Raw genomic sequence first — 13,339 nt, forward strand, 5'->3', positions numbered from 1 at the left:
GAACTAGGCATACAACCTTCCCTCCTGTAATGCACCGCTACTGGGAGGAAGCATCTACACTCACAATTTTTTTTTTGTTGTGTGTGTGTGATGGAGGCTCCAGTGGTCTCTCTCACCCAGGGCACTGAAATGTCTAGTTACGGCTCTGAAGTGCGTGGAGGAAGAGAAGCATGTATGTGGAGAGGCAGCAGGATTCTGCTATTACTTAGACCCTGCACTGTCTGCGCTATGTTCAATGAGATCCTGATAACAACACCCAGAAGTCATAAATGCTTTCCATTGGTTATACTCAGAAGTATTAGATACGTTTCAAGTTCAATAAGTAATACAATAATATTGAATATTTTTTACATTGGTTCCAGAGTTTCCTCTGATTCAGTAGGTCCCATGATCACTGTAGCAGACCAGCAATGCTGATCCAACCAGAAATGTTTCTTAGATTAACAAAACAGTTAACGAGAACGGAGCATCAACAACACTTCTGCCAGTGTGAAACATGAAGAGAATCAAAGATCTGTTACAGATGTCAAGGTACTCACTGAAACAGGGTGATCACCAGACCCCAGTAAAGAGATTTTCAATATTATTGTATTACCAGGTATTCTCTTATCATGGTCACTTACAATTAAAGCTTATTGCACAATACTCAACACAATAGTTCATTGAATCTCTCTCTCTCTCTCTCTCTCTCTATCTCCCTCTCTCCCTCTCTCCCTCTCTCTCTCTCTCTCTTTGTCTCTCTTTATCTTACTTTTTGGAAAATTTACTACAGCACCAAAAAAACTGTTAGTTAAAGATGGTCCTGGTATTGCCATTTACTCTTTAAGTGATTATACTGACACTGGCAATACCTATATGGATCTATCATCATTCTAAAATGTAATTTGAGGTGAGTGAACCTTCTGTGGTTCAGTTAGCAGAGGGTCTTACAATAATGGTCTATATAGCTTTATTTTCTTCATTTAGTTAAAAAAAGTATGTATAGCAAATAAAACATCAACATAAAATGTAGATTACATTTTTAGGAATTACTTTATTAAACTGCAACAACTGCACTCAGGAGACTATTCAGATAAATATATTATACATGGTTATCACATTGTAGGTCTCAAAGGATCAAATCAGAGGCCACTTGTGAGGATACTAAGAAGAGGTCCTCAATCTGCTCTTTTCAGAGCCACAGAGTGGGGGTGGGGAGGGGGGCAGAATGCTAAAGAGGCAACTCTAGGCCCTACCAAAATTTTGCTATGGGGTCAGCCAATGTTTTATCCCTGCTTAGGAGACAATCCACATAGCTGTAGTATACATCGATATCACATTATATGTACATTTGTATTTACAGCAGATACAGATGCCAGAGAACCTGAGGGTACTTTCAGCAGGATTATTCAAGTCAACAAAGGTATCAACCTACTACTAAATGCTATAATGTAATACAAAGGAGATAGACTAAGAAGTCTGAGGGGGGAATTGAATTAGCTATAAGGAGTCCGCTGAGACACATCGCCTCAATGTTCTTTCTGAAATCTCAGCTCCTTCTCTCTCACATCCCATAGAGATGTGAGTAGAAAAGAACCGGAAATGTGTTACTGTATAGGCCGACAATGTGCGTAGAAGGACAATAAGGAGATTTCTGGCGGCACTTGCGACTAATTTAATTACTCCCTAAAACTAGAACAATAGTATTTTCAGTTGGTTTGTTGAAATGGCTCCTATATATATATATATATATATATATATATATATATATATATATATATTGTACATTCATGTGTGGTTTAAATACACTAATTCTTCTAAAGTAAGAAAAGTTGTGTTATTGATCTAAGAAATATATTTTAATGAATAAAAAGGTGGGTTTATTTAGATTTGATATTTTTACAAGATAGGATTAAGGTAATAGTCTGGTATGAATCTTACTGATAGTACATTAACATATGAATGTTCCATGTCCTTTTTTCTGATTAATGCAGGTTATAACATGACAGTACAGGAAGGAGACATTCTTATAAAAACTGGGCGCAGCGCCACCACTTGTTCAAGCTGCCTGTGGCCTAAATCTGCAGATGGGACTGTCCCTGTTCCATACACCTTATCCCCTGATTACAGTGAGTTTCCTCTTCCTTATGGTATAATAATGTAGTCATGGCCATCTATTGCTCTAATCTGTTAGTAAATGTGCATCATTCTTTCTCCACAGATGACAATCATATCAGCTTCTTTAGAACTTCTATGCAGGAGTACGAGGCATTGACCTGTGTGAGGTTTATACCTCAGACAACAGAGACGGCTTTCCTCAACATTGTCTCTTCAGAGGGGTAGGTTCTTCCATTCTATGTCATAAAGGAATGTTTATTAAGAGGAGAGATGAGAAAAATAACTCTACATGGTTTGGAAATATTATTAATATTATTATTATTATTATTATTATTATTATTATTATTATTATTATTATTATTATTAGCACTGACATATTACACAGTGCTGTACATTGACAGAATCATGATACATACAAATGACATAAAACAGAAGGTAAAGAAGGCCCTGCCCTAATGGGCTTACACTCTAGGTGTGGGGAAGACTTGATACATAAGGGAGTGGAATAACAATTGTATCAGCTGGTGGAGAAAGTGTGTGTGATTAATGTAAGACAGAAGCATTATCAGCCAACAATAATAAAACAGTCATTGGAAGCATTAGTTATTTATGTGCAGCTGCCAGTAGTGTGTTACTCTTGAAATAAGGAGAGAAAACAGAAATCAGAGACACAAAACATTAACCAGTTACTGTAAAAATCTTAACACAGTCAGCCGATGTCATCCATAGCTGTCCTTCACTATTTCTTGTGGGGTTTGCAAAATTCAGGGATCTTGAATTAATCTGGACACTGAATTGCAGGGAAATAAATACCATGGGAGATTTGCTAATCTATACTCTACAACGCAAAACAAATAAACAAAGAAATAAGCAAAGAAAATTCACACATATGTATATGTGTTTACAAATATAATATAAATAACCAGAAAACAAGCAGTATGCATATCCTGCTATTGTCAGTCTACATAACTCATTGTTCTGTATAGTGGGGTCTGTACATGCGATACAATAGTTTTAGAAATATTTATGTAACATTTTTCCTGTTTATATTATCCATTTGCTTTTTCTTGTCAATCAGTCGAGCCAGACATCTGCCACCCCTTTGGCTATCAGACTAATTAAGCAGAACTTTCTTAAAATTTCATATTTAAAAAAAAATGTGCAAAACATAATTATTACATTACATTTTATTGGAATGGTTTTAAATCTTCCCTCCAGCTAATTACTATGTATTGCCCTGTGTGGATAAGTATGCTGTAACCATTAACAAACTCTCATTACTTCCTTACTGTTTCCAGCTGTATGTCATATATCGGACGAACAGGTGGAGGTCAGACGGTTGGAATAGATATTGCTGGTTGCATGCTCAGAGGTATTATACAACATGAACTAAATCATGCCCTGGGATTTTACCATGAGCATATGAGAAGTGACCGTGATGACTATGTCAACATCATGCACCAGTACATCTCACCAGGTACTGTGCACAAATTACATAGCTATTAAAATTTTGTGTTCCTTTTATTCAAATATGGGCATTGTAAATGGACATTTCCTGTTACAGATGATAAAGGAAATTTTGCCAAAGCAGACACTAATAACCTGGGTCTGGAGTATGACTATGGCTCAGTGATGCATTATGACAAGTAAGATAATACATTTTTATTAAATTATAGATGATGGTTCTGGAAGTGATTAGAACACATTGATGTATCATTCTGGAATGTACTGATCTCTTTTGTTGTGTGACAGGTATGCATTCAGTAACACTACAAATCAACCTACCATTGTACCCAAGCCTGATCCCACAGTACCCATTGGACAAAGGGATGGAATGAGTATCTTGGATGTTTCTAAAATTAACCGGCTTTATCAGTGTAGTAAGTATTGATTAATAGATATATGAGGCCTCAATTAGATTTAGCAGTAAATACAGCTGGCACCTTGGAATACCATGTTGGCTGCATGGGGGAAGGGCAAGCTGCCTATCTCACCTCTAAACTGCAGTATATAGTTAAAGCTGGCCAATATATTTGTTCTGCATGACAAAGAAGTGTTAGGTAATTGTAGCATAAATAGAGGCAAGATAGAAGTTCAAATGTCTGTAAGTTTATTGGAATATATTGCAGACATATGCTGTAACCAATGGTCCTATACAGGGAAGGCACAGCTTGCAATGGATTTGTAAACACAGAACAAAGTTGTCTAGTAATAGCTGTATCTGACAGTTGTAGTTAATAAATGATCTCCAGAGATAATGGCAGTCTAGAGGGTTTGACACAGAATGATTAAGGCAAAGGCTTGTAGAAGCAGACACAATATTCACAAGATGCAATCCTGGTAATGTAGAATTTCCAAGCTTCCTTATATAACTGGAGACAGCAAAACTCCATGCACAAATGAGACAAAACCAGAGCCCCTCAGTGCCATAATCAGCAGGCACAGTTATAGAGGAATATTTCCTTCCTAGTCAGCTGACCAAGGCTAAATAAGCTGTTCAATGTTGAAAATGCTGTACTAACAGAGAAAGATTACATTAAGCAGGATAGTGGAATGCTGAGTTGGAGTATTAATGCTGTTTACCAGGGTAAAGGGTCAGAATTCTTTGTATGTCACTAGCCAGGAAATAAAAAGCCATAATCGAAGTTGAAATCAGTAAACTGAAGAATCCCAGAGTGGAGACTGTTGAGTACAGAGTGAAACTCTATCACTGACAAAGCTGCATAGTACAGGAGGAACTGCAAAGTTCAAATCCGTTTAGGAGATAAGCATACCTTGGTTTATTGAGACTGGTCTACAATGACACATGCTCACTTGATCTAATGTTTCAATCCCAATATCCTAATAAGAAGACTATATTTTCCCTGAATTAAAAACAACTTGTATTTTCACCCCTTACATAGTGCCATAGTTTGCCTTTGTGTAAGTTTATACCCTTTAGCGGGATTTATTCTTAAGACAAAATGAGGCCGATAGACTGTAGGTTAAGGTATCTGTTACATACATACAACATCAAAATTATATAATAACTGAACATAAGTCACCAAGTCTACAATCATTGATTTAAATCACTTTCTCTCTTCTTAGATGTTTGTGGTTATTTGCTTAACAATATGAATGGAAATTTGAACTCAGCGAACTACCCCTCAGCCTATCCCAATGATGCCAGCTGTGTTTGGTTGATCCGATCACCATCTGGACAGGTACAGTAATGAATGCATGGAACAGGTGACAAACAGAAGACACAAGAATTAGATATCATTTCTAAAATCAGTTCTGTCACTTCCGGTGACATATAAATAACAGACAAACATTTCCTGCTCTCATACCAGATGTATGTCATAAAATACTGAAAATGGAAACATAGACTAATGAACTGTGCTGTAATATTATACTGGATAGATTGATGTACTTTGCATGACAATAAATACATCGATAACGTACACATGTACAAACCAAATTTTTAATGATAAATGTGAAAAAAAACAATAAATAGAAGACTATCTGTGACAGAAAAAACCCAATCTTAAAAAGACACAATATTAAAAAGTAGTTGCTAATTAGACGGTTGTCCTGTAAGGGCTAAGTAGGACACAATTAGAATTAAAAAACAATATATATCAAGATATCTATGACACTAATATTAAAATGCATATTGCCAAATCAAAACAATACAACCCAATGTGGTGTTCGTAATTAGCAAGCCAGACAAAGAAAAATGGCAATGTGATACTCAATCGCCATAAAAAGTCATATAATACAGAAATCGTAATTTTGTAATCCAGGTACCAATATATATATATATATATACATATATATATATATATATATATATATATATATATATATATATATATATATATATGGGCTTGGATAACAGAGAATAAAATAGCACTTATATCTACACTTTCACAGTGTCATAATCTTGAGGTCCGTTCTAATAGAGGTTTGCTCCACATTTTAATTAATTTCATAAGTAAATATACAGAAATATTAACACTGGGATGTACTATTGTTGTGGAAACAAATGGTCAGATATTAACAAACTAAAGATGTATTCAATATAAATCATAGTACAGATTACATACAGGAAAGGACCAGCTGTACATTTTTTATTTTATATTTCACAGTATTTTCACATGCACATTCACTTATCACATAACTGTTTTTAAATATTTGCCTTACGTACGAAGAGGATGGTTTGATCTTAATTTGAATGCATATTAATAAAATACATGTTTTAAAAATATATCATCCCTGAATGTCCCCTATAGGAACACACTTTATTTTGGTTGCTAGAAAATTACAAGAAGCCAACGATAATTATATAGGGATGGATTTAAACAGACACATACAGTTATACAGTTATAGAGTTATAGAGGTTAGAATTACACAATCACTTATTTGAAAAAAGAGTTTAATGAATTTACATCATATTCTGACATATTATAAAGCCAGTTACTTACAGGTTAGCTTACAATTATTACCCATACCAGATAAATAGTTCTGTAGACAATTCATACTGTACTGTATATGAGCCACGCACCAATTACTAACATTGCATTAAGGTGCACAATTTACATTAAATAAAAGCAACCATTAAGGGACCTTATTTCATTGTGTAAATTGAACTAGACAGATAATTTCAGAGTGATTGCTGTTTTTAGTGTAATTAATAACAATAAAAAACTACTAGAATGTGGTTATTCTCAGGAGTTTATGACAAATTTTACCCAGAGAGATGAGACTCTGCTCAGCAGCCTATTAGGAACATTTCAAATGAAGCAAAATGCAGATAGAGCAGTGATCCAGCCCAAGGCAGCCCACTATGGTACCGGTCCAGGAGGCAGATGCCCCCCTGCCCCTAGTACAGCCAGACCCTGATTATTCTAAAAATTCATGGCAGTTTGTAAATCATTAAAGGGCTGAACTCCTTCTGGGCTGATCTTCCTTCATTGTATAATATGCCGGAATGATGTGAAAGAAGGATGGGGCATCATACACAATGGGGGTATATGATTGGGTTGCTTCTGCTCAATGCCAAAATGTAATGCTCCTTGTTGTAGTTTTACAATACTCTAGGGGATAAGTCATGTAGCTGATCACATCCACTGTGCAGTAAATCCCAGCTTGGCATAAAAGTGTAAATTAAGTTACTCATGATCTTATTTCTTAAACTAACATTGCTGATATTAATGTTTAATATTTAGGCCACCCTGAAATTTAATGCCTTTGATGTCCAATCGTCACCTAATTGTGTATCTGACTACGTCAAGATTTATGATGGTCCCAGTAGGACATCTCCTGTGTTGCTGGATAAAACATGTGGGACTGGAATGATCCCTCTTTTAGTTGCTTCCACTAACCAGATGCTGGTTGAGTTTGTCAGTGACAACACTGTTACTGGGGTCGGCTTCAAAGCTACATATAGCTCAGGTATTGTATTCAGTGTTTAAATGTTATAGTTTTACACTTTGTAATCACAAGTAAACTAATTAGAGATATGTCACAAGATAACATGAAATCTTTACTAAATTCTGTGGTGAACCATTTACTGAAAACACATTATTTCTGCTTGTCAATAGTCATATGTGGGATTAACTTTGTAAGGTCTTGTCAGTGTAAGATATTTGAATATATTGCTTTATATATTAAAGAACTCTATAGCTTGGTCCTATAGTGTATTTTATATTAACAATGCTGTTTGTTCTCTGCTTTCAACCATATGCCCCAAAGTACCATGTGGAGGAAATTTCTTTGCCTCTAAAAAGACCTTTACATCTCCTGGATACCCTAATGCATACCCTCCCAACATGGATTGTACTTTCAACATCACAGCTCCTGTTGGACAACGGGTAAGAAGACTGTTGTAGCCTAAGATAATTAGTGTAGTAGTTTCTGTCATGTAACGGTAGCTTAGCTGTATTGAAGAATTTGCTACAGATGCAGTTTAAATTCTACCTTATTTGCATTACATAAAGACAGGAGCGGATCCAGAGGGGGGCATTTTAAGGCAATCATGCACCAAAGAAGGTGCCCAGATGTGCCCCCTACACCAGTATATAATTCCAGACTAGTCTCATGCCGTTTTACATGCATGAAGCTAATATGACTTGCATCACGGTGTCCTTGGGGCACTGCCTGATCGCTCCAATGAGACATAAGAACATGATGAGCAGAAGAAATATGATTATATTATTTGACTGTAACAATAAAATTAATTGTTAATCCAATGGATGCACGGAAAAATATTCTAGTGCATCAATCAAACATTCTCAGAACGGAAGTGTGTTCATATTACCTCAATTCTTCTCTGAGCAGCAGAGGAGCAGAACGCAGAGTGGTAACAAAAACCACCTCGAGCGAGAAAAGGAGGGCAATGATTACTGCCCCTTAATCTATCAGTGTCCTCCTTTTCTCGCTGTCTCACTGCCTCCTCTCATAAATATTATTACTATCTCTCATTATATATATATATATATATATATATATATATATATATATATATATATATATACACAAGTTAACCCGTGCATGATACTCATGCATTCTAGTCAAATCAAGCTACTTAAGGTGTTAAAAAGGTTCTTGTCATGCATTTGGGCCCTAGCCCAGGCCTCCTCAGGGGAAGAGCGTTGCTTCCCGACCCAAGCGCCCTTTTTTAACGTGGTTTTGTCTTCATGTCACCACCTCATCATTCTTCTCCATCACCTCATCCTTCATTTTCATCACCACATCTATCCAGATGTCTATCCAGACACAGGGATCTCTCTCAGCGGTCCTGAGTATTACATTCCTCTCGCTCTGTCACCCCCGTCAACCACCAACCACTCCCAACTGTCACTTCTCCTTCAAGAAATATATATATATATTTTTTTAAAATCTTTATAAACACTTTTTACAATTAACAAATTAAATTAACAAATTAAAAACATCTTAGTATACCAAATTTAAGCCCCTTCTGAGGTTTTTTTTCCACACACACTAAGAATTTAGTAGGTCAGTGTATTGTATAACTCTGCCCAGCAGGTGGCGCTGCAGCTTGGTTTTATTTTTTCCACACACACACACACACACAGACAGACTAACACACGCCACTAGACATTTATATTATAGATATATATATATAAACAAAAACAGACATAGGTCCTCTGCACTCACCATGTACAGACTGGGGTGCAAGAGGGGGTTGCCCACATTGTATAGACAAAAAAACAAGGATACTCTGCACTCTCCAAACACATAATTAATGCTATATCAAGTACTGTTCTATATTAAAAACAGGGAATGTTAGTTCCACATATTGCAATATATGTTTAAGCTGACCAACTCACGCCAAAGTCTTCCCATTCTGGTCAGTCCTAACATGATCAAATGCTATGCTATTTTTTCTGGGCGTAAGGCTTACCTGCACACAGCTTTTAAAGGCAAGTCTTTGGCGTGAGTTGGTCAGCTTAAACATATATTGCAATATGTGGAACTAACATTCCCTGTTTTTAATATAGAACAGTACTTGATATAGCATTTATTATGTGTTTGGAGAGTGCAGAGTATCCCTGTTTTCTTATATATATATATATATATATATATATATATATATATATATACACACACACACTATTTAGAAGTATTTGAAATATTTGGCCACTCCTTTTAATTATTGAATTTAGGTGTTTCAATCAGACCCTTTGCCAGACGTGTATAAAATCAAGCACCTAGCCTTGGTGTTTCCATTTGCAAACATTTGTGATACAAAATGGGTTGTTCTGATGCCACCTTTGCAATAAGACGGTTTGTCAAATTTCATCCCTGCTGGATATTCCACAGTCAACTGTAAGTGATATTATTAGACCCTCACCCTAACAACTTCGTCAGGACGAAGTTGTTCAAGACAAAACGCGTAGAGGGACGGTAGTGTACTGATCGTGAGGTCTGTCCCGAATTGCTGTATAGGAGTCATCCTGTTATTTCATATCTACATGCTTGTTGTCGAAGGATCTCTGGTACGTGCATACTTGTGTGTGATTTTAACAAATAAAATGTGGATACTGCACTATGGAAGCGCCCCCGTCTGTTTGATTTATATATATATATATATATATATATATATATATATATATATATATATATATACATATATATATATATATAGTGTGGGAAGATCCCGCTACTGCAGAAGCACACAGGAACAACAACTTCCTTTTTATGGTGCTTTATTGTTAGGATGGTAAATGTTTGACACCGTATACTTGTACAGCAATCATGGAGACCCTAAACACTAGCTATACATAGTCCAGCTCTCTCTCAGGACCAGCCAGCTCACCCAGCATTGGTCTCTCTGAACAAATGAAACAAACAAGCTTTTATACCTGATGCTCCACCCCCAGCCTTAGCTTGATGGACAGGTGACACACCCACCTTCTCTTTAAAAGAAAACACCCATCACTGCCTCTGTTTGCACAACCAGACACGCCCTGTCTGTTTGCTGAGAGGAAGGATTTCAGATCATGAAAGTTTAACCAAATTTAAACTATTGCTTTTCATACATAAGTCTTCACTCTAGGTGCATTACTGCACAAACGTTTTACTCTACTTACCTGCTTGCTCTGCATATTGCCAGCTAAATGCCTCCTTTTGTTACAATATATATATATATATATATATATATATATATATATATATATATATATAGTGGCAAAGAGGGATATTTGCCAGTCTGTTTGATTTTTTATTTATATATATGTATATATATATATATATATATATATATATATATATATGTTCTTTAATTTCCAAATTAGTTTGTACATTGACCAGAAAATGTGGGCAGTCAAGAGTAAGCAACTACTGTCACCCGTAAAAAATTTGATATGTATCTTAATATGTAACAATCCAGCAAGTCTTGTCATGAAATGTATAAATATATCTATGTATACTGTCATATTGCATTCTTACATACTTACAGATTACAGCTTGTGGGTATTTTTCTAGATGTTTTTGGTTCTTTAGTCTAATCTGCTTTCTGAAATGTCCTTTTAATTATTATATATCTGACTTTCACAGATTGCTCTGACTGTAAGTGATTTTCACGTTGAGAATGGAAATTTCTGCATTTATGACTATATGGAAGTCAAATCTGGATCTTCTTGGTTTGGTCCTTTCTGTGGTAATCATAATATTTCTCCCATAACATCAACTGGGAATTCACTAGTGATGACATTTCATAGTGATGAAAGCAATCAGCTGAAAGGTTTCACTGCCTCCTACACCTTCAGTGAGTAATACAATCCCATCTATTTATTGCAGAGCAACAATCATTATTTAACTTTAGTGGTTTCATATTTTTGTTTTAATAAAGGGTATTATTCTTCACTTAAACAGGAACTTCATTTCACATAGAGGTGCATTTTAAACACTCATCACAAGCAGTATATAGTTTTGTTTGTAGCCAGAGTGTCCTATACCCACACATGAGAGATGTCACAACACTCATCATTTGTCTTCAGGGCCTAATTAAGACACAATGGGGCCCTATACAAGGTGCTGGTGTGGGCCCTTTGTCAAAAATAACACAAATAAAATGAGTACTCTAATCCCCTCAGAGTCCTTTGGGACCTACACAGACGTCTAGGTTGCCAAATGGATGATTTGGCTCTTTTTGTCTTAATGAAAAAAGACATGCATGGTGATCACACAGAACAATGACATTTGACATAGGCTTTTCTTACTTCACTCAGTGTATTTGGAGCTTGATAATAGTGGGAGTTCCTGATACACTGATCTATGGAAGAAGTTTATGGTGATCCAATTGTACTTCCACATGCAGTCAGTGAGCATGGTGGCTGATATCTGAGTGCATGTGGAAAAAGGGAGAGGAGCTATGCTGATCACCTACAATCCATCTTCTGAAAAGTAAATTCATTGTATTAAGCTGGGTACACACTACAGAAATTTCGACCAACTTTTTATGCCGAGCGATTTTACATGCGATGGATGGTCGGATCACTCGGTCCATGCACTGCATACACACTAGCCTTGTTTAGGATGATAAAGGGAAGAGCGGACGACCCTTTAGCGACTTTTTACAGCCATGTTGTCATGAGCAATAACTGTGATTTCGTACTCACTGTTGTGGATCGGTCGGAAGTTTATACACACTACACAGCGGAAAAGAGATTGGAACGAAAATATTAAACCGTACGACCATCCAAATAAGGCGACAATCGTCCATTTGGGCAGACTTTCGACCATCAAATCACTACACACACTGACCCGACTTATGAACGAGCGGTCGTATGTATGCTGTTTGAGACGATTATTGGACGAAAACAGTGTAGTGTGTACCCAGCTTTATTGTAAATTCACAATAAATACATTCTTAATACTTAATAAGGCGACTGAAGAATATTAAGATAAATAAAGCTCCAGGTCCAGATGGCATACACCCAAGGGTCCTTATGGCGTTAAACTTGGAAATAGCTAGACCGCTATTCTTAATTTTCAGAGATTCAATCTCATCAGGCTCAGTACCAAGGGATTGGCGAATAGCAGATGTGGTGCCGTTGTTTAAAAAGGGGACGAGATCACAACCAGAGAATTATAGACCTGTAAGCCTAACATCAATAGTGGGGAAACTACTGGAAGGTATTTTAAGGGACAGTATTCAGGATTACTTGGTACGCAATAAAATTATTAGTGGGAATCAACATGTATTTGTGTGGGATAGGTCATGTCAAACTAATCTAATTCGTTTCTACGAGGAAGTTAGTGGGAACTTAGACCAGGGCAGGACAGTAGATGTGGTCTACTTAGATTTTGCAAAGGCCTTTGATACAGTGCCACACAAGAGGTTGGTTTACAAAATAAGGGAATTGGTCTAGGAATCAAAATTTGTACTTGGATCGAAAACTGGTTAGAGAATAGGGAACAGAGAGTTGTGATAAATGGAACATTTTCTAATTGGTCAAAAGTCTTAAGTGGAGTACCTCAAGGTTCCGTGCTGGGACCACTCCTTTTTAATATATTTATTAATGACCTTGGTGATGGTTCAGAGAGTAATGTTTTCTATTTTTGCAGATGACACTAAACTCTGTAAAGGTAATAAAATCAGAGCAAGATGTAGCTACTCTACAGAGGGACTTAAATAAACTGGAGGATTGGGCGGCCAAATGGAATATGAGGTTTAACACAGATAAATGTAAGGTTATGCATTCAGGGATCAAAAACAAGAACGAAATCTATT

General features: G+C 36.3%; 1 protein-coding gene across 1 annotated transcript; it reads left to right on the forward strand.

Moving 5' to 3' along the window:
• Positions 1-1,380: 1,380 nt before the first annotated feature.
• LOC142140622 (embryonic protein UVS.2-like) lies at positions 1,381-11,379 on the forward strand. The gene is made up of 10 exons (XM_075198331.1): positions 1,381-1,402; positions 1,974-2,108; positions 2,201-2,318; positions 3,396-3,574; positions 3,662-3,743; positions 3,850-3,977; positions 5,185-5,300; positions 7,308-7,533; positions 7,834-7,952; positions 11,161-11,379. The coding sequence occupies exons 2-10, from the start codon at positions 1,982-1,984 to the stop codon at positions 11,377-11,379; spliced, it is 1,314 nt and encodes a 437-aa protein (XP_075054432.1). The 5' UTR covers positions 1,381-1,402; positions 1,974-1,981.
• The last annotated feature ends 1,960 nt before the right edge of the window (positions 11,380-13,339 follow it).

Source organism: Mixophyes fleayi, chromosome 2, assembly GCF_038048845.1.
Source record: "Mixophyes fleayi isolate aMixFle1 chromosome 2, aMixFle1.hap1, whole genome shotgun sequence".
In the NCBI taxonomy this organism is placed as follows: domain Eukaryota; kingdom Metazoa; phylum Chordata; class Amphibia; order Anura; family Limnodynastidae; genus Mixophyes; species Mixophyes fleayi.

What these genes read in the sequence shown, in the direction of transcription:
- LOC142140622 (XM_075198331.1), top strand. Translation starts at nt 1,982, where the DNA reads ATGACAGTACAGGAAGGAGACATTCTTATAAAAACTGGGCGCAGCGCC. An exon ending in GCACCAGTACATCTCACCAG is followed by an intron (nt 3,575 to 3,661) that starts GTACTGTGCACA and finishes TTCCTGTTACAG; the next exon opens with ATGATAAAGGAAATTTTGCC. An exon ending in CAAAGCTACATATAGCTCAG is followed by an intron (nt 7,534 to 7,833) that starts GTATTGTATTCA and finishes TATGCCCCAAAG; the next exon opens with TACCATGTGGAGGAAATTTC.